Raw genomic sequence first — 22,694 nt, forward strand, 5'->3', positions numbered from 1 at the left:
TCATGCGGTCCATAACTGCACGCTTCAGATCACAGTAGATAAGATCACACCCATCAATCTTCCTTAGCCTGGAAGGGTGGCAGTAGTACATCAGATTCAGATGATAGTTCCCGACTTCACTAGTGTCTCCGGACTTGCTGATGAGGCTTTCTCAGAACATCTTGGCAAGAGAAAGGTATGAGTAGTACATTCCGGAGATGGTGGGAGGCCCAGCTGTTGGGTTAGTGGGGTAGCAAAAGGAGATGTCACCTCTAGTCATCTTAGACCGAGAGTGGATTCTGTACCCTGGAGCACGGTCACCAACACAACCCAAAGCCGCACAGAACTGTGTGTAGGCGCAGGAGTACTTCTCCTTGCCAGTCATCCAAGTCATGGTGCGGTCTGCATCATCATGAAAGTAGACAGTGCAATGGAACTGACGGACTAGCAGAGGACAATAGGTTGAATCTTCTTGTGTATCATCAGGCTTGAGGCACACAAGGTCATATAGTCCCAGACCCTTCAAGGTGTCAACCACAAAGCGGTACTTTGTGGCTTCATGCAAGGCAAGCTCCTGAGGATTGATGGCCTTGGGCATCACAACAGCCCCATTCTTCATACTGTCTTGATCATCATAGAAACCATGCCATAGGGTTGCTTGTGTCTTGGTCCAGAAGAACTTGTCCCCACCCGTGTAAGTCCGACGCTCATAGCGGTACGGATTCACCATCCTCACTTCTCGCCAATCACCACGGTGTGCATCCGCAAGATTGAAAGTTGGCACTTCTTCATCACCTTCTTGGGCGGCATGCTTATCCTTTTTCTTACCACCAACTGACTTGGTTATTCTCCTCTCCGAGCTGCCAGTGTCAGTAGTCTGATGAGCTGCAGGAGGTGCGCGACCACTAGTCCGGCGGGGTGGATTCTCAGTAGTCCGGCCTCTCTTGGCAACAGTGTCCCGTTCACCACTCCAACTTCCTGTGAATGAGAGAATAGAGCAAGGATAGCAGTGGGGTAAGTGTACATGTCATCAATAAGAGGGGAACCAAAAAGCATAGCATATATCCAAGTGTATTGATGAGATTGTGCGAAAAACTGGGCGATCCGGCGCACAGGCCGGTCCAACCGGACGGCAGACCGGACTAGCCGGTTGCCAATCCGGTCAGACCGGATGGCACGCCGGGCCGGCCGGTTGAGAGGCCGGTTGACCGGGCGGCAGACCGGATCTGTTGACTTGTGAAGATTTGCCCAGATTTTCTACCACAAATTCATGCAAAAACTCAAAAACTTGAATATAGACTATAGCAATAGAGTGGAGTATGTGCTTTGTGTTGTGAGACACTCTAAAGGCATGAGGACTTGCAAACCCTAACCCTAACCCTAAGATTTCCTCAAATCTTGTCAAGAACTTGCAATGTGTGAAGAGGACTAGAAATTAGGGAGGAAGGAAGAGTACATTACCCGAAGACATTGTCCTCCTTGATCAAGAGAGCAAGAAGAACACGAGGTAGGGCTTGAAAAACAAGAACTCCAAAAATTCCCAAACTAGCTTGAGAGGGCTCAAATCCTTTGGTGGAGATGTCCCAAGGAGCCCGATCTATGGGTTGGTGGAGTTTGGGGGGATTCTTGTGGTGGGAAGGGCCTAGATCTTGGTGGAGGTGATGAGGGCGCCGGCCATGGAGGTGTGGGAGTTGGGGGATAATGAGGAAGATGACCCCAAGGGGTATCCCCTCCCAATTTATATCAGGCCGCGCGGCCGGTAGGGCGCCGGCTGATCCGGCCCAGAGCCCGGTTGGCGCCCGGTCGACCGGATCATCCGGTCAGGAGACCGGTCCAACCGGGCCAGGGACCGGCCAGCCCAGTGTTGTCTAGTTTTGCCTCGTTTTGCCCCTATGCTTTGTGTAAATGTGTGTGAAAGCTCAGATGATGACATGTACATATAGATAGATAGATGATGATGAGATGAGCATAGACATGGGGTTGGAAACACAAAGTTCTCTAGGCATACCCATTGGAGAGAAAATCCAAACAAGATGTAAATAGCAACAATGGGCATGATTTGAAATATATATCAAGAATCATAAGTCATTTGAAAATGATTTTTGCAATAAGATCATTTGGCCTTGTATAGTCAAATCAAGGTGTAATGAAGGCTCAATGAGGGGCGGGGGATTACTCCCCCTATGTGAAAGCGCAAATGTCATGTGACCTCGAAGAGACATGCTTGGGTCCATATAATGACATTGGGTCTATTTATGTTGCACACATAGGTATGCATCATACCAAGACATGGTAGGATGACTATCCCCATATGTTCTATGCCTCTAAGCTAGATAGCAAGATAAATGCAAGAATATAGTGCAAGAAGTTAATCAATCCAAGTTTTTAGGATCAAGAATACCAAGTTCTCCTCTCAAGTTAACAAAGCGGGCTTCATCCAAAGGCTTAGTGAAAATATCCGCCAATTGGTAGGTTGTTCCCACATGAGTGAGATCAATATCCTTATTGGCAACATGATCACGTAGGAAGTGATGGCGAATGTCAATATGTTTGGTGCGACAATGTTGAACCGGGTTTTTGGCGATCTTTATTGCACTTTCATTGTCACAAAGAAGAGGCACCGTACCAAGAGACACACCATAGTCTTTCAAGGTTTGCTTCATCCATAACAATTGAGTGCAACAAGATGCCGCGGATATGTATTCGGCTTCAGCGGTGGATAGGGCGGTGGAGTTTTGTTTCTTGGATGACCAACTCACCAATGACCAGCCAATAAATTGGCAAGCCCCGGAGGTAGACTTCCGGTCAACCTTATCACCGGCCCAATCGGAATCCGAATAGCCAATGAGTTCAAAGGTTGACCCCTTTGGATACCATAGCCCGAGAGTAGGAGTGAGAACAAGGTATCTTAGAATCCGTTTGACCGCCATTAAATGGCTCTCCTTGGGAGCGGATTGAAAACGAGCACACATCCCTACACTTAGCATGATATCTGGCCTAGAGCAAGGATCATATCATGGAGCGGTATACCTTTATGTCCACATCCTTCTCACCGTCACATGAGCCAAGTTGTCCCTTTACGGGCATGGGTGTCTTCATTGGGCTTGCATTGGTCATGTTGAATTTCTTGAGCATGTCCCTCACATACTTTTCTTGAGAGATGAAGGTGCCTTTTGCAAGTTGCCTCACTTGGAAGCCTAGGAAGAACTTCAACTCTCCATCATGGACATCTCAAATTTCCTAGTCATCAATAGCTCAAAAGCTTTGTTATGATTGGGGTTAGTTCCACCAAAGATAATATCATCAACATATATTTGACATATAAATAGGCCACACCCTTTAACCCGCTTGGTGAAAAGGGTGGAATCGACCGTACCCATGCAAAACCCATCATGTAGCAAGAAATCCCTAAGGAACTCATACCAAGCACGTGGAGCTTGCTTGAGACCGTAGAGTGCCTTATGGAGTAAATACACATGGTTGGGTCGGCATGGGTCTTCGAAACCCGGGGGTTGAGCCACATATGCGGTTTCTTTTAGGGGACCATTCAAAAATGCACTTTTCACATCCATTTGATATAATTTTAAATTATGGAAAGATGCAAATGCAAGCAAAAGACGAATAGCTTCAACACGGGCTACCGGCGCAAAGGTATCCTCAAAATCCATACCTTCTATTTGGGCAAACCCTTGCGCCACTAACCTTGCTTTGTTTCGTATGACAATGCCATTCTCATCTTGCTTGTTCTTGAATACCCATTTGGTCCCAATGACATTGATGCGATGATCCTTGGGTCTCTCAACTAGAGACCATACTTCATTACGAGTGAAACACTCCAATTCTTCTTGCATAACAATTACCCAATCCGGATCGACCAAGGCTTCATGTACCTTAAGTGGTTCAAAACTAGACACAAAAGCATGATGTTGACAATAATTGATAAGTAATGCATGGTGTCTACGGGTTACCACTCCTCTTGAGATGCTACCAAGGACTTGATCCACTTTCATGTCACTTGCCCTTGTAGCGGCCTTGATCTTCCGAACGGTTCCTTCATGATCAATGAATTCATCTCTTGCTAGTGCTTGATCATGAGGGATCACTTGAGCTTGATCATGAGTTGAGGATGTTTCTTGATCATCATCATGGTCTTGCTCCGTGGAATGAGGATCTTCTTCTTGTTCTTCGGAACGTGACTCATCTTGAGTAGAGGATGGTTCTTGAGTTGCACTTGATGGTTCGGCTTGAGTTGAGCTAGGCTCCACTTGAGGCGTGCTTGATACATCTACTCCATCATCTTGATCATCATTATGAACTTCCATGGGCCGAATGTGTCCAACGCCCATATGCTTGATGGCACTAGATGGATCATCATCATTACCTGCAACACATGGAACAACTTGCTCCACTTGGGAGCCATTATCCTCCAAGAACACCACGTCACAAGATACTTCAATAGTCCCGGTGGACCGGTTGTAGTATCTATAGGCGTGAGAGTTCTCCGCATATCCAACAAATATACCCTCTATGGTTCTAGTTTCAAATTTACCGAGCTTTCCTTTGTTGTTCTTAACAAGATATTTGCATCCAAAAACACGAATGTACATGACATTAGGCTTGTTACCCGTAAGGAGCTCGTATGGAGTTTTGTTGTGGAGGGGATGGAGGAAGAGCCGATTGGAGTAGTGGACGGCCGTAGAGATGGCTTCTCCCCAAAAGTTGTGGGGTGAGTTGAATTCACTCAACATGGTTCTTGCCATCTCAATGATAGTCCGGTTCTTCCTTTCAACAAAACCATTTTGTTGAGGGGTGTATGGCGCCGAAAACTCATGCTTGATGCCCTCATCATCAACAAACTCTTGCATAGTGTAGTTCTTGAACTCGGTGCCATTGTCGGTCCTAATTGCCTTGATCTCGGATTCATACATACATTGAGCTTTCTTGGCGAAGACGATGAACTCTCTATGGGTCTCGTCCTTAGACTTAAGGAGAAAGACCCAAGAGTATCTTGAGTAATCATCAACAATGACAAGTCCTTACTTGCTCCCACCAAGAGTATCATAATGTGATGGCCCAAAGAGATCCAAATGAAGGAGCTCCAAAGGCCTAGATGTGGTAACAACACTCTTGATAGGATGCTTCTTCTTGAGTTGCTTTCCGGCTACACATGCACTACAAACACGATCTTTCTCAAAAGAAATGCCGGTTAGTCCCACAATGTGCTCACCCTTTAGGAGTTGTTTAAGATTTCTCATGTTAACATGACCAAGGCAGCGATGCCACAACCAACCTTCGTCATGCTTGGCCGCCATTAGACATGTGGAGGGAGAGGGGCTCTCTTTCGAGAGGTCAACCACGTAAAGGTTGTTCTCCACATATCCAACAAGGACCAATTTGAGATTGTCACTCCTAAAGACTTTCACACAATAATTAGTGAAATATGAATTGTAACTGGCATCGGCAAGATGATATATAGAAAGTAAGTTATAGCCAAGGGATTCAACAAGCATAACCGTTTCAAGGCACAAATCCTTAGAGATTGCTACCTTGCCATATCCGAGTACCTTTCCCTTTGAGTTGTCACCAAAGGTGATGCTTGACTTCTTGTTGATATCTTCAATGAATTGATCAAGCACACCTCTTCCTCCGGTCATATGATTGGTGCATCCACTATCAAACACCCATTTTGGACCACCGGAGGAATACCCCTACAAAATCAAGTAGAGGATTTAGGAACCCATCGATTAATGGGTTCCTTTGCAATGGCAACAATATCTTTTGGTACCCAAATTGAGTACTCTCTATAAGCATAGCCATTAGGAGGGCCAACATAGTTAGCATAGACATCACCATAATAATCAACAAATAATGCATAGTGATCGTTTGGCCCCGTGCGGTCACCACTAGTGGCTTTGCCCTTTGATGCTTTGCCATTATTAGTGACCTTCTTGTTCTTATCTTGAGCGGGTTTCTCCTTCTTGTAGTTGTTCTTCTTGTGGGACTTGGGAACATATGCAAGTCCATACTTTTGATTGTTTGACCTTTGCTTACTCAAGAGGTCATCCAATCCTATCTTGTTCTTGGCGGTGGTGAACTTTGCAAGTTCCTTTGTTAACCTAACATTTTCCTCAAGAATAGATGCTTGCTCACAAGAAGATTCATTAGGATGATAGTCAAGACCATATTTGGTCACCAAGGATTCAAGATATGCATTGGTCTCAACATGCAAAGAAAGTTCCTCTTGTAAACGAACATGTTCCTCAACAAGTTTAGCATGCTCACTAGTAAAGGAAGTGGAGGAACAAGCAAGCTTTTCAACATCAATGGGATCCTTCATTGATCCAAGAGCCTTTTTGTAGGATTCTTGGAGTAGATCATGGTTCTCTCCAAGTTTCTTGAGCTCATCCTTGACAAGCTTGTTAGCCTTTTCAAGGTGGTCAAGATCCCTAGTGAGAGAAGCATGAGCAACTTCAAGCTCCTCCTTTGAGGCATTGAGCTCTTGGGTCAATGATTGAGCCCTATCAATAGTTTCTAGGTCCTTAACTTTATCAAGTTCATAAGTTTCAATTTGTTGCTTAAGGCCTTGAGATATGCACCTTTCGGTTTTTAGCTCTTGTCTTAGGAGATTGAATGTCCGTTCCTTCTCATTCAAATGATATTCTAATTCCTCAATGGACTCATCCTTTTCTTTGAGTGAGTCCATTAAGAAATCAAACTTGACAAGAGCTTCACCACGAAGGGTGCATCTAACATCATAGAGTTCCTTAAGCACAATTAATTCATCTTGATTTTCATTTTCATCATCAAGAACACTAGATAGGGAAGGTGGAGGTTCCATTACCTTGGTTTCCCTTGCCATAAGACAAGAGCCAACGATTGTAGATGAGGGAGAGTCATCGGAGTCATCATCTTGAGTTATCCTTGCCATGAAGGAAGATCCTACATCATTCTCCGTGGAGTAATCCTTGGAGTAGTCATATGTGAAGAGTGACCCGGGCTTAGAGAAAGCCAAACCGGCCACCCCGGCCTCCTTCTCCTCATCTTCCTCTTCATCATCGGACAAGTACTCGGCCCCAACAAAGGCTCTTCCCTTGTTCTTCTTGTATCGATCATTGATTGGGTTTGGCTTCAATCTTGGCTTGACCCCTTTGATGAATCTTGGCTTGTCCACCCTTTTCTCATAAGGGCACTCATTTGCAAAGTGGCTATCTTCATCACAATTGTAGCAAGTTCTCTTCTTCTTCTTGTCATTGAGGAGCATAGGGAACTTTGCCTTGTACTTCTTGGCAAAGAAAGCAAAGTCGGTAGCAATGTCACTAGTTGAAGTCATCTCTTCATCTTCTTCAATTTCATAGTCTTCTTTGCTTCCATGATCGGCCCTAGCTTTGAGAGCAAGGTTGTGTGGCGCTTCATGGTTGTGTGAGGCTTCATCAACACGGTTCATTGCCATGAGCCTCTTTCCCGCTTTTGCCGTGTTTTCATTGGCGGCCACATAGGAGACTAGATCATCGGAGTTGAGGTCGGCACTCTTGGTCATGATTTGCAAGTTGAGTGCAAGGTTGGTGTCTTCTTGTTTGACGGCAATCATAGCAATGACCTTGGACTTTATGAATGCTTCATTCATCTCGAAGTCGTCATTGTACTTCTCAACACCAAGTCCCTTGACTCTTACTCTAAGAGCACCAAGTCTTGCATAAGCATCGGCCACGGACTCTCCTTCTCGAATCATGAATTGATGGGCCTCTTGCTTTGCGGTCTCATAAAGAGCGGATTGGATCAAATCGGTTCCCTCTTGGAGTACTATGATTCGATCCCACAATTCTTTAGCGGATTCTATGTCATTGACTTGATCAAGGAGCTTGCGGTTGATGCCACTCCTAATCTTGTCACGTGCGGAGGCGTTGAGTTGACGGTTGTAGAATTCGGTGGAGGTCAACCGAATGGGATCTTGTGGCTCCCGGTATCCATGAACAATGATCTCCCACAACTCCACGCTGCAGCTGCGAATATGAGATTCCATAGAAGATTTCCAAAAAGGAAAGTGAGTTCCATCAAAATGGGGAACATTCCCACTATGGTTTATATGAGGCATGGGTGAAGTGTTTTTGGGATAGTCATGGTTGACTTCGCGATAGCTCCCTAGGGAGGCCGAAGCCGTACTAGGAGACCCATTAGTCAAGTTCTTAAGCATGACAGACATCTCTGCCATTTGGCTTTGTAGCTCATCCTCCTTTTTCTTCTTCTCGGCATCATATGCCAAGAATCTAGATTTCATCTCTTTAACCGAAAGGTTAGAGTCTTCATCTAGACCCTCGAATAGTTTATCCATCTCACTCTTAAGGCGGTGAAGCCCTTAATAAGAGTCCAGGCTTTGATACCAATTGAAAGTACAGAGATGGTAAACCTAGAGGGAGGGTGAATAGGTTTCTACAGATTTTAATTCTCTCTTTGCAATATTAGGCTTTGCGGAATATAAAGGTGAGCCTAATGCAAACTAGGTGAAGCAACCTAGATGAGGATACAACTAACTCGAGCACGAAGGCTCTCTCAGGCAGTTAAATCACAAGTAAGGAGTTCGGTTAGAGATAACCGATAGCACGCGGAGACGAGGATGTATTCCCGTGTTCCCTTCCTTTGCAAGAAGGTACGTCACGTTTGGAGGGGTGGAGGTCCCACGAAGGATTCCCCACGCCACGAAGGCTCACCCTATTCTCCGGATCCTATCCCATGAAGGAATAGCTCACTCACTTGTGGTAGACTTTGAGGTAGCCTCCAAACCTTCACAATCTTGCCCGGAGCAAATCCACAGCCCGGATGCTTCCGGACTCCTCTTGCCCACCTAGGGTTTCCAAGGAACCCTAGGAAGCAAGCTTCTCGATGAATACAAGGGGGAATGAGATATGGCTTGGTAGAACAGTAGATCGGGTCCTCCTCTAGTGATTCCCCGGAGGGATTTGAGTTTGGGTGGAGGAGGAGGGAGATCGGAGGCTTTTGGTGTTTCTAGTAATGGAGTAAGAGAGAGAGAGCTCAAGAACAGCTTGTAGTGTAGTGCCTAAGTGTTCTGAGGTAGGAGAAGGCCTATTTATAGTGTTCTTCGAAATATGGCCGTTGGTCACTTGCCACCTCAGCTTTTCTCTCGTCAAACCCGGTCAACCGGATCCCTGACCGGACAGTCCGGTCTGGAGGCCGGTCAGACCGGACCAGTGACCGGACCAGCCGGTTGTGATCGGATGCTGGGCCGGATCCTCTTTTTCTTCGTCCAGGAGCTCCTCCGGTTGGCGCCCGGTCAACCGGACCATACGCCGGACTCGCCGGTCTGGAGGCCGGCTGACTGGGTGGCAAACCGGATTCTTCAGGCGTTGGTTTGGAGCCCGGTTGGCGCCCGGTCGACCGGACCGCACGCCGGACCAGCCGGTCTGGAGCCCAGTCCAACCGGGTGACAGACCGGATTTCTTCTGTAGACCCCTTTTCGATTGTTGTTGAAGTGGGGGGTCTCCTTTAGCCTTCTTGTTCCTTTGATACACCATTTATGCCTCTTTGCCTAATACCTGAGATAATCCTTATAAACGTATTAGGTCAAATACTCTAGCACGGTGTCATTGTTACCAAAATAATGGATAAGGGTAAAATACCCTTACACCCACATCTTCATCGATATCGCCATCCTTCTGCAACATGGACCCCAAATATCGAAAAGTGGCTCTCTCCGGTACCACCTGCCCACCAAGGCTAACCTCTCCCTCCTCGTGCCTAGTAGAACTGAAACTGCACCTCATGTATTCAGTTTTAGTTCTACTAAGCCTAAAACCTTTCGATTCAAGAGTTCGCCTCCACAACTCTAACTTTCTATTAACCCCCGTTCGGCTATCATCGACTAGCACCACATCATCCGCAAAGAGCATACACCATGGGATATCTCCTTGTATATCCCTTGTGACCTCATCCAGCACCAAATCAAAAAGATAAGGGCTCAAAGCTGACCCTTTGTGTAGCCCTATTCTAATTGGAAAGTCATCAGTGTCGCCATCACTTGTTCGAACACTTGTCACAACATTATCATACATATCCATGATGAGGGTAATGTACTTTATTGGGACTTTGTGTTTCTCCAAGGCCCACCACATGACATTCTGAGGTATCTTATCATAGGCCTTCTCCAAATCAATGAACACCATATGAAGGTCCTTCTTTTGCTCCTTGTATCTCTCCATCAGCTGTCGAACCAAGAAGATGGCTTCCATGGTAGACCTCCCAGGTGTTGGAGATATGCCCAAGAGGCAATAATAAAATGGTTATTATAATATATCTCTGTGTTTATGATAATGTTTACATACCATGCTATAATTGTATTAACCGAAACATTGATACATGTGTGTTATGTGAACAACAAAGATTCCCTAGTAAGCCTCTTGTATAACTAGCTTGTTGATTAATAGATGATCATGGTTTCGTGATCATGAACATTGGATGTTATTAATAACAAGGTTATGTCATTATATGAATGATGTAATGGACACACCCAATTAAGCGTAGCATAAGATCACGTCATTAAGTTATTTGCTATAAGCTTTCGATACATAGTTACCTAGTCCTTATGACCATGAGATCATGTAAATCACTTATACCGGAAAGGTACTTTGATTACATCAAACGCCACTGCGTAAATGGGTGGTTATAAAGGTGGGATTAAGTATTCGGAAAGTATGAGTTGAGGCATATGGATCAACAGTGGGATTTGTCCATCCCGATGACGGATAGATATACTCTGGGCCCTCTCGGTGGAATGTCGTCTAATGTCTTGCAAGCATATGAATAAGTTCATAAGAGACCACATACCATGGTACGAGTAAAGAGTACTTGTCAGGAGACGAGGTTGAACAAGGTATAGAGTGATACCGATGATCAAACCTCGGACAAGTAAAATATCGCGTGACAAAGGGAATTGGTATCGTATGTGAATGGTTCATTCGATCACTAAGTCATCGTTGAATATGTGGGAGCCATTATGGATCTCCAGATCCCGCTATTGGTTATTGGTCGGAGAGAAGTCTCAACCATGTCTGCATAGTTCGCGAACCGTAGGGTGACACACTTAAGGTTTGATGTCGTTTAAGTAGATATGGAATATGGAATGGAGTTCGAAGTTTTGTTCGGAGTCTCGGATGAGATCCAGGACATCATGAGGAGTTCCGGAATGGTCCGGAGAATAAGATTCATATATAGGAAGTCACTTTCCAAGTTTGGAAATGATCCGGTGCATTTATGGAAGGTGGTTTCTAGAAATTATCCGGAATAAATCACTATGGAAGGAGGAGTCCCGAAGGGACTCCACAAACCCTAACCAGCCAACCAAGTGGGAGGGTGGAGTCCATGGTGGACTCCACCTCCTTGGCCGGCCAAGAAAAGAGGGAATGGGGAGAGTCCCTGTCCCTCTAGGTTTCGTCCATAAGGCAGTTTTTCTGTTGGGGTCTTATTCGAAGACTTTGGGCAAACCCTTGGGGTTCCACCTATATAATGAGGAGGAGAAGGAGGGGGCTGCCCATGGCTTGGCCGCACCACCCCTGCCCCCTTGAGGCCGGCGACGATAGCCCCCTCTCCCCAAACCCTAGCCTCCCCTCCTCCACATACAACTCCCGCAGCGCATAGGCGAAGCCCTGCCGGAGTTCTCCACCACCACCGCCACCACGCCGTCGTGCTGCCGGGATTCCGAGGAGGATCTACTACTTCCGCTGCCCGCTGGAACAGGGAGAAGGACGTCGTCTTCATCAACACTGAACGTGTGACCGAGTACGGAGGTGCTGCCCGATCGTGGCACCGTGATCAAGATCTTCTACGCGCTTTTGCAAGCGGCAAGTGATCGTCTACCGCAGCAATAAGAGCCTACTCTTATAGGCTTTGGAAATCTTCAAGGGTGAGTCTCGATCATCCCCTCGTTTCTCCCATCCTCTAGATTGCATCTTGGCTTGGATTGCGTTCTCGTGGTAGGAAAATTTTTGTTTTCTATGCAACGAATCCCTACAGTGGTATCAGAGCCAGGTCTATGCATAGATGGTTGCACGAGTAGAACACAATGTTTTTGTGGGCGTTGATTCTCTTGTTGTCTTTAGTTTGAGTACTTTGCATCTTTGTGGCATAGTGGGATGAAGCGGCTCGGACTAACTTTACATGACCGCGTTCATGAGACTTGTTCCTCGTTCGACATGCAACTTGTATTGCATAAGAGGCTTTGCGGGTGTCTGTCTCTCCTACTATAGTGAAGATTCAATTTACTCTTCTATTGACAACATTAGTATCACCGTTGTGGTTCATGTTCGTAGGTAGATTAGATCTCTCTCGAAAACCCTAAACCACGTAAAATATGCAAACCAAATTAGAGACGTCTAACTTGTTTTTGCAGGGTTTGGTGATGTGATATGGCCATAATATGATGATGAATATGTATGAGATGATCATTATTGTATTGTGGCAACCGGCAGGAGCCTTATGGTTGTCTTTAAATTTCATGTTGAGTAGTATTTCAAAGTAGTTGTAATAGTTGCTACATGAGGTGAACAACCGTGAAGACGGCGTCATGGACCTTGACGCTACGCCGACGATGATGGAGATCATGCCCGTTGATGATGGAGATCATGTTCGTGCTTTAGAGATGAAGATCGAAGGCTCAAAGACTAAAGGGCCATATCATATCACATATGAATTGCATGTGATGTTAATCCTTTATGCATCTTATTTTGCTTAGATCGCGACGGTAGCATTATAAGATGATCCCTCACATTAATATCAAGATAATAAAGTGTTCTCCCCTCGTATGCACCGTTGCACAGTTCATCGTTTCGAAGCATCTCGTGATGATCGGATGTGATAGACTCAACGTTCACATACAACGGGTGTAAGCCATGTTGCACACGCGGAATACTTGGGTTTGCTTGACGAGCCTAGCATGTACAGACATGGCCTCGGGACAACTGAAACCGAAAGGTTGAACACGAGTCATATGGATGATATGATCAACATGTTGATGTTCACCATTGAAGCTACATCATCTCACGTGATGATCGGTTTTGGTGTAGTGGATGTGGATCGTGTACCACTTAACAACTATGAGGGATGTTGTATTAAGTGGGAGTTCAATAGTAATTAGATTAAAACATGAACTAATTATCATAAACATAGTCTGAGTAGTATTTTGAATTAATTTTGTAGTATTGGCATCCGTTTTCTACCATGCGCTAGTCTTGTAATTGAGATAGAAATACTGTTAAAATCTGATAAGAAACTTTACGGATTGGTACCGTATTGTTAATGAATCAAGAAATGATTAAGTCCTATTGCAAACTTTTAGTAAACCTCATATTGTTGATTCAAAGAACTATGGTTTCAATTAGTATCTAAAGTTATCTTGTCTCCGTGAAACTTGAAGTTCAAATCTGTTTGAAAAGTAAGGAGCTGAAAATTTAGTTTTCAGAAATAATCAAGGTATGAGATATATGTGATATCTAAGACCTTATTGCAAGATGATAGAATATAAATTTGGTGAGACTACATAAAATCATAAGTTTTATGGGAATGTATGAAGGTTGAAGACGCCAGGCGTCACAATCCTCCAACTATTGGGGCACTAATAATATTCGCATATCCTTGAAGTTATCATCCTTAGTATGCACCGTTGCTAAGACTCGTCGTTTCGAAGCATCACGTGATGATCGGGTGTGATAGATTCTACGTGTGCATACAACGGGTGCAAGCCAGATTTGCACATGCGAATACCAAGGTTAAAACTTTATGAGCCTAGCATGTACAGACATGGTCTCGGAAAGTCGTCATGATATGATGGATAAAATTATGAGTGAAATTGTTCATCATATTACAAAGTTACTAATAGTGAAATCTGAAACACTTGTCATATGATGATCAACTTAAAAGTAAGAACCTCAAGGTTATTGGTATTTGACCAACAAATCTAGAAGTTAATAATGTTAAAGTGTTTTTCTGAATAATGAGGAAAGCTAAAAGAGAACTGCAAAAGATATTTTGGCAAAAAGAAAAGAAAAGACTAGAAAGTCTAGCTCAGGTGTATATAAATGATATACATGTTATGGTTGTATTCCTAGTTAAGTCACACTATGAAATTCTTGGGTATTAGTACTATATAGGTTGGTATGAAGTGTCATACAAAACAACGCAATACAAGAATACAATGGCCTAAGTGACTGACAAGGAATATGATAGGAATGCACGTCTGGATCAAAATAAAGTGTTATTATGTTCGTCGTTAGCATTCTATCTAGCCCTTAGAATTTATAATAAAGAACTTAATAATTGTTATTTTGCTCTGGTCAAATGAAAACAATAAGTTGTTCAAATTATGACATTACTCCATGTACGATGGATAAGTTATTATAAATCTTAATGGTGAAACACACATACATAACACTGACGCTAAAATGCCATAAGGCAAATGATTTGAATTCCACTTATTTGTGGAACCGCCATTTAGGTCATGTTAGAAAAGAACGCATGAAGGAACTCCATGCAAATGGATTTTTGGAGTCATTTGATTTTTGAATCGTTTGGCGCTTGCAAATATTTTTTAAAGAGAATGACTAAAATACCGTTCATAGGCCAAGAGTTGAACGGGCAACAAACTTAGTGAAAAAATACATGAAGATGTATGTGGTTCACTGGACATAGTTGTGTGTGGGATATTCTTCTACTTCATGAAAACTTTCAATAATGAATTGAGTATATGTGGATATATTCAATAAGGAAGAAGTTTGAAACATTTGAATGGATTCAAATAATTTTCAGCATGAAGTGGAAATCATCGTAATAGAAAAGTCAAATATCTATGATTGGATCATGGTGGAAATATTTGAATTACGAGTTTTAGCGAACATCTAAGAGAGTTATGAAATTGTTCTACAACTCACATTTCTTGGAGTATCATAGTGATGATGAAGTATCCAAGAGATGTATCCAAACTTTGTTGGATTAATGATGAGATAAAATAAAATAAAGCCATTATATTTTTGTGGATTATGCTTTAGAGACTACCGCTTTTACACTGATTAGAGCATCATCATGATCCGTAGAAATGACACCATACGAGTTATGGAATGGGTATGAACCCTAATAGTCCTTTCTTAAATTTTGGTATGCATAGCATAAGTAAATAAGTTTACAACCAAAATCGGATGAATGTCTTTGTTGGTTATCCCAGAGAATTGATTGGGAATTCTTCCCACTATGGAGACAAAGACAAAAGTGTTTGTCAATGTTTCTTATTTCCAAGAAATTGTTTCTAGCGAAGTTTTTGAGTGGGAGGACAATAGAACTTGATAAAGTTTATGAACCTGAGCATAATGATCAGAGTAGCACAGCATCGGAATTGGTTCCGGAAGCGGCCACGATTTATCATGGCTCCCATGACTACAAAGTGTTTTAGCCATGGAGATCGAAGTACATATTGAACCTTGTAGGTATGGTTTACTTTGTGATCAAATAAATGATTTGTGGACAAAGGATTGATTTTGAACAATGATAAACCAACTACAAACAAAGAAGTTATGATGGGCCCTGACTCCGTTAAAATGGCTATACGCCATGAAATCCAAGATAGATAAATACTTTTTGAAAGTAAATAGATCTATAAAATTGATGGACTTGGATGAAATATCCTTGAAGAAGCTCGACTTGTCGAAAAGTTGTTTACGACAAAGTTCAAAGAGTTGACTACGATAAGATTAGATCTTCCGTAGCAATGCTTATAGTCTATGTGGATTATTCTAGTAATCACTACATATTTCTTTTATGAGATATGCTAGTAGGATAGCAAAATACATTACTTATCAGACGTGTGTACTAAAGGTGTATACAAGATACAACCAATTGTTTTGCTAGTCCGTGGAATACTAAATAGGTATACAAACTTCAATTGGATGAAGTGAGTATCATGGAGTTGGAATCTTCACCAGATGAAATAGTCAAAGAGTTTTTGATTTCATCAGAAACGATGAAGAGGCTTGCATTTGCAAGAAATTAAGTGGGAGCGCTGAGACATATTTATAATACTTTATGTAGATGACATATAGTTGGTTATAAATGATGTAATTATATACTTGATTAAAAAGGTTTCATTGAGAATTAATTTCAATGAAAGGATATGGACTGAAACAAATTTAGTGTCAAGATCTATGAAGATAGATTGAAACACATAAATAAGTTTAAGTCAAAGTACATAGGATGGATATTGAAGTAGTTCAATATAGAAATATTAAGAAAATGTTCTTGTCATGTGAAGGTTTAACAAGACTTGAGTGTATCTGACACTCAATGAGTAAAAACACATGAGTGATTATAGATCACGAATAATATGTACACAATCCTATGTCCTATGCTCTAAAAGTGTTTTGAGCATGTACCAGAATGATTCATGTGATGATCATTGAAAAACAGTAAGAATATTCTTGAGTACTTAAGAAGAACCAAGTATATATATATATAGTTTCGTATGGAGAAATGACAAACAAATCGATGTAAGATGTTGCACCAATATTTGTTTTGTCACATATGAAAATAAAATTTCAATCTCAAATTAGACTAAGTGTTGTTTAAAAGGTAGCACAATGAGCTAGAAGTTGTCTATGCTAGATTTAGAAGAGTTCTAAATATTGTGACGGATTCTACAAAAGAAGGCAGAGTATGTCATTGTTTTGACAATGGCAAAGGATGTTAAGTCAAGAGGTTCTTTGAGAACTTGGTGTAGTTCCGACAGAGTCAGAACTTTGAAGCTATATTGTGTGTGACAATATTAGTGACATATTTCAGACCGCGGAATTAAGGTTCCACCAGAAGACCAAACATATTTAATGCCGACTGATACGTCCAAAACGTATCTACTTTCCCGAACACTTTTGCTATTGTTTTGCCTCTAATTTGTGTATTTTGGATGCAACTAACACGGTCTAACGCTGTTTTCAGCAGAACTGTTCTGGTGTCTCGTTTTTGTGCAGAAATCCAACTTTCAGAAAAATCCTCGGAATTTATGCAGAAGGTCCTATTTTCCCAGAATATTGGCGGAGCCCAAAGGGCAAGCCAGGTGGGGGCCCGAGGGACCCACACCATAGGCCGGCGCGGCCCAGGAGGGGCCCGCGCGGCCCTATGGTGTGGCGGCCTCGGTCAGCCCCCGACGCCCTCCTTCGGACTATTTATTGCCTTCGACCTAAAAACGCACAGGGAGAAGTCGAAGTCGCCAGAAAGCCTCCAGAACGCCGCCACATCGCGAAACTCCGTCTCGGGAGCCAGAAGTCTCCGTTCTGGCACTCCGCCGGGACGGGGAATTGGAGGAGATCATCGCCATCATCACCATCGACGCCTCTCCATCAACCAACCATGTTTCCCCCATCCATGAGTGAGTAATTCCCCCGCTGTAGGCCAAAGGGGATGGTAGGGATTGGATGAGATTGGTCATGTAATAGCATAAGATTGTTAGGGCATAGTGCCTAGTGTCCGTAATTGGTACTTTGATGATATTGTTGCAACTTGCTATGCTTAATGCTTGTCACTAGGGCCCGAGTGCCATGATCTCAGATCTGAACATGTTATTGTTTCATTATGATATTCATTGTTTTATGATCTTACCTGCAAGTTGTATACACATGTCGCTGTCCGGAACCAATGGCCCCGAAGTGACAAGAATCGGGACAACCGGAGGGGATGGTAGTGATGTGAGGATCACATGTGTTCATGGAGTGTTAATGCTTTGCTCCGGTACTCTATTAAAAGGAGTACCTTAATATCCAGTAGATTCCCTTGAGGCCCGGCTGCCACCGGCTGGTAGGACAAAAGATGTTGTGCAAGTTTCTCATTGCGAGCACGTACGACTATAATTGGAACACATGCCTATTGATTGCTTTGTACTTGGACACCGTTTTATTATTATCTGCAAATGCCCTGCTATGATTGTTACATGAGTTTCTCTCATCCATGCAACGCCCGTTATCCGTCCCCGTGCCTACAGTATTTTAATCCTGCTGTTTACTATAATCACTACTGTTGTCTCTGTTACTTTGCTGCTGTTATTTCACTACTGCTACTGCTATAAAACTGTTACTACTGATAAACTATTGCGAGCAAGTCTGTTTCCAGGTGCATCTGAATTGACAACTCCGCTGTTAAGGCTTTCAAGTAATCTTTGTCTCCCCTTGTGTCGAATCAATAAATTGGGTTATACTACCCGCGAAGACTGCTGCGATCCCCTATACTTGTGGGTCATCACCGACTCATTTGGAAATGAGTGATGTGTTGAGACGCAAATGAATTACAAAATACATACGGTTCTGAGCATGTCAGGTCCGTTGACTAAAACCTCACCCGTGAGCAAAACATGATAAAGCACCGAAAAACCAAGGTGTTATATCTTTACAAATGTAAACTAGATTATTGACTCTAGTGCAAGTGGGAGACTGTTGGAGATATGCCCAAGAGGCAATAATAAAATGGTTATTATAATATATCTTTGTGTTTATGATAATGTTTACATACCATGCTATAATTGTATTAACCGAAACATTGATACATGTGTGTTATGTGAACAACAAAGATTCCCTAGTAAGCCTCTTGTATAACTAGCTTGTTGATTAATAGATGATCATGGTTTCGTGATCATGAACATTGGATGTTATTAATAACAAGGTTATGTCATTATATGAATGATGTAATGGACACACCCAATTAAGCGTAGCATAAGATCACGTCATTAAGTTATTTGCTATAAGCTTTCGATACATAGTTACCTAGTCCTTATGACCATGAGATCATGTAAATCACTTATACCGGAAAGGTACTTTGATTACATCAAACGCCACTGCGTAAATGGGTGGTTATAAAGGTGGGATTAAGTATCCGGAAAGTATGAGTTGAGGCATATGGATCAATAGTGGGATTTGTCCATCCCGATGACGGATAGATATACTCTGGGCCCTCTCGGTGGAATGTCGTCTAATGTCTTGCAAGCATATGAATAAGTTCATAAGAGACCACATACCATGGTAGGAGTAAAGAGTACTTGTCAGGAGACGAGGTTGAACAAGGTATAGAGTGATACCGATGATCAAACCTCGGACAAGTAAAATATCGCGTGACAAAGGGAATTGGTATCGTATGTGAATGGTTCATTCGATCACTAAGTCATCATTGAATATGTGGGAGCCATTATGGATCTCCAGATCCCGCTATTGGTTATTGGTCGGGGAGAAGTCTCAACCATGTCTGCATAGTTCGCGAACCGTAGGGTGACACACTTAAGGTTTGATGTCGTTTAAGTAGATATGGAATATGGAATGGAGTTCGAAGTTTTGTTCGGAGTCTCAGATGGGATCCAGGACATCACGAGGAGTTTCGGAATGGTCCGGAGAATAAGATTCATATATAGGAAGTCACTTTCCAAGTTTGGAAATGATCCGGTGCATTTATGGAAGGTGGTTTCTAGAAATTATCCGGAATAAATCACTATGGAAGGAGGAGTCCCGAAGGGACTCCACAAACCCTAACCAGCCAACCAAGTGGGAGGGTGGAGTCCATGGTGGACTCCACCTCCTTGGCCGGCCAAGAAAAGAGGGAAAGGGGAGAGTCCCTGTCCCTCTAGGTTTCGTCCATAAGGCAATTTTTCTGTTGGGGTCTTATTCGAAGACTTTGGGCAAACCCTTGGGGTTCCACCTATATAATGAGGAGGAGAGGGAGGGGGCTGCCCATGGCTTGGCCGCACCACCCCTGCCCCCTTGAGGCCGGCGACCATAGCCCCCTCTCCCCAAACCCTAGCCTCCCCTCCTCCACATACAACTCCCGCAGCGCATAGGCGAAGCCCTGCCGGAGTTCTCCACCACCACCGCCACCACGCCGTCGTGCTGCCGGGATTCCGAGGAGGATCTACTACTTCCGCTGCCCGCTGGAACGGGGAGAAGGACGTCGTCTTCATCAACACTGAACGTGTGACCGAGTACGGAGGTGCTGCCCGATCGTGGCACCGTGATCAAGATCTTCTACGCGCTTTTGCAAGCGGCAAGTGATCGTCTACCGCAGCAATAAGAGCCTACTCTTATAGGCTTTGGAAATCTTCAAGGGTGAGTCTCGATCATCCCCTCGTTGCTCCCGTCCTCTAGATTGCATCTTGGCTTGGATTGCGTTCTCGTGGTAGGAAATTTTTTGTTTTCTATGCAACGAATCCCTACACCAGGCATGAAACCAAATTGGTTTTTCGTCACGCTTGTCAACCTTCTTAAGTGGTGCTCAATGACTCTCTACCATAGCTTCATAGTATGGTTCATTAGCTTGATTCCACGGTAATTAGTACAACTTTGAACATCCCCCTTGTTCTTGAAGATTGGTACTAAAATACTCCGCCTCCATTCTTCGGGCATCTTGTTTGACCGAAAAATAAGGTTGAAAAGCTTAGTTAGCCATACTATCGCTACGTCTCCAAGTTCTCTCCATGCCTCGATGGGGATACCATCAGGACCCATCGCCTTGCCTCCTTTCATCCTCTTTAACGCCTCCTTAACCTCAGACTCCTGGATACGTCGCACAAAGCACATGCTGGTATCATCAAAGGAGTCGTCTAGCTCAATGGTATAGCTCTCAACCTCTCCATTGTAAAGGTTGTCAAAGTACTCCCGCCATCTACGCTTGATCGCCTCATCCTTCACAAGAAGCTGATCCTCTCCGTCCTTGATGCATTTGACTTCGTTGACATCCCTTGTCTTCCTCTCCCTAAACTTGTCCATCTTATAGATGTCCCTTTCGCCTTCCTTCGTGTTTAAACGTTGGTAGAGGTCCTCATACGCCCGACCCCTTGCTTCACTCACCGCCCGCTTTACAGCCTTCTTCGCCACCTTGTACTTCTCCATGTTAGCTGCACTCATGTCCAGATATAGGCATCTAAAACAGTCCTTCTTCTCCCTAATAACCTTCTGGACCTCAACGTTCCACCACCAGGTATCCTTAGCTTCCCTTCTACTTCCCTTAGTCACCCCAAACTCCTCTACAGCGACCTTCCGCAAGCAGGTCGCCATACTCGTCCACATCATGTTTGCATCGCCTCCTTCCTCCCAAGGGCCCTCCTTAATAACCCTCTCCCTGAAAGCCTGGGATGCCTCACCCTTGAGCTTCCACCACTTTGTTCTAGCGACTTTGGCGCGCTTACCCCGCTGGACACGGATCCTAAAGCAAAATTCAGCAACCATCAGCTTATGTTGAGGGACCACACTCTCTCCAGGTATCACCTTACAATCGATGCAGGCGCGTCTGTCTTCTCTTCTAGAGAGGACAAAATCAATCTGGATAGAGTGTAGGCCACTACTGAACGTCACTAGATGGGATTCTCTCTTCCTAAAGAGGGTGTTAGCTACAATCATGTCATAGGCTAGAGCGAAGCTCAGGATGTCTTCTCCTTCTTGGTTCCTGATGCCATAGCCAAAGCCCCCATGCACCCTTTCAAAACCTGTGTTAGATGTACCCACATGGCCATTGAGGTCTCCTCCTATGAAGAGCTTCTCACCAATAGGTACCCTCCTAACCAAGTCCTCTAGGCCTTCCCAGAACTCCCTCTTGGTGCTCTCATTGTGGCCTACTTGTGGGGCATAGGCGCTGATAACATTGAGGACTAAGTCCCCAACGACCAGCTTGACAAGGATCATCCGGTCCCCTTGCCTCTTGACGTCCACAACTCCATCCCTGAGGCTCTTATTGACCAAGATGCCTACTCCATTTTTGTTTGAAGTTGTCCCCGTGTACCACAACTTGAAACCGGTATCCTCCACCTCCTTCGCCTTCTGTCCCTTCCATTTGGTCTCTTGGACACACAGGACATCAACACGCCTCCTCACCGCCGTATCAACTAACTCCCGTAACTTACCCATCAGGGACCCTACATTCCAGGTACCTAAGCGTATCCTCCTAGGCTCGGCTAACTTCCTTACCCTCCGCACTCGTCGAGTCAAATGCGGAGACCCTTGCTCATTTTTCACTACACCGTGGCGTCGGTGCAACGTGCCACTAAGGATGCGGCGACCCGACCCTTGCTCACTTATCACCGTATCCAGATCAAGATACGGCGCACCACCAAGGGGGTGACGGCCCGACCCTTGCCCATTTGACACCACACCCGGGTTCCGATGTGGCGCGTCGCTAAGAGGGTTACGCCGCAACGAGGTTCCTTTGGGTTTCATCTCCATAAGAGTGGCTGGGTTTTTCTACGTTGGCTCGCCCCGCCTATCACAACCCTCCTCCTTTATCCGGGCTTGGGACCGGCTATGTTGAGACAACATAGGCGGAGTTTATACTGGTCGAAAACATTCAGATAAATTTGAACTTTAACTACAGTAAAATGTTATCTTTTCATTGCATATATATGAAGTAACTTTCATGTATACCACAAATTATGTTGTAGTTTTAATTATCTCAAGATTGGGAATTGCTCAGCCGACGATGGAGAGACACACTGTAGGCCCTCTATGTATTACGATTTCCATCATTGCTTGGTGATACGCGTGAAGCACACGTCCGTTGGGAACCCCAAGTGGAAGGTGTGATACGTACTGCAGCAAGTTTCCCTCAGTAAGAAACCAAGGTTTATCGAACCAGTAGGAGTCAAGGATCACGTGAAGGTCGTTGGTGACGGAGTGTAGTGCGGCGCAACACCAGGGATTCCGACGCAACAC

General features: G+C 44.1%; 1 protein-coding gene across 1 annotated transcript; it reads right to left on the reverse strand.

Annotated features, from left to right (window-relative positions):
* Window positions 1–151: 151 nt before the first annotated feature.
* On the reverse strand, window positions 152–21,893 carry LOC127329743 (uncharacterized). The gene is made up of 3 exons (XM_051356203.2): window positions 20,486–21,893; window positions 775–957; window positions 152–381 (listed from the first exon to the last, which is right to left on the reverse strand). Exons 1-3 carry the CDS (start codon window positions 21,891–21,893, stop codon window positions 152–154), a joined length of 1,821 nt encoding a protein of 606 aa, XP_051212163.2.
* Window positions 21,894–22,694: the final 801 nt, after the last annotated feature.

Source organism: Lolium perenne, chromosome 2 (assembly GCF_019359855.2).
Source record: "Lolium perenne isolate Kyuss_39 chromosome 2, Kyuss_2.0, whole genome shotgun sequence".
NCBI lineage: Eukaryota > Viridiplantae > Streptophyta > Magnoliopsida > Poales > Poaceae > Lolium > Lolium perenne.

Bases quoted from the DNA above. Each gene is read 5' to 3' on its own strand.
- LOC127329743 (XM_051356203.2), bottom strand. From the start codon at position 21,893: ATGGGTAAGTTACGGGAGTTAGTTGATACGGCGGTGAGGAGGCGTGTT. The intron at 958-20,485 runs GTATCCCCATCG...TCTCATTCACAG, and splicing joins CAAGGCGATGGGTCCTGATG to GAAGTTGGAGTGGTGAACGG. The intron at 382-774 runs GTGATGAAGAAG...ATGATGATGCAG, and splicing joins TAAGCATGCCGCCCAAGAAG to ACCGCACCATGACTTGGATG.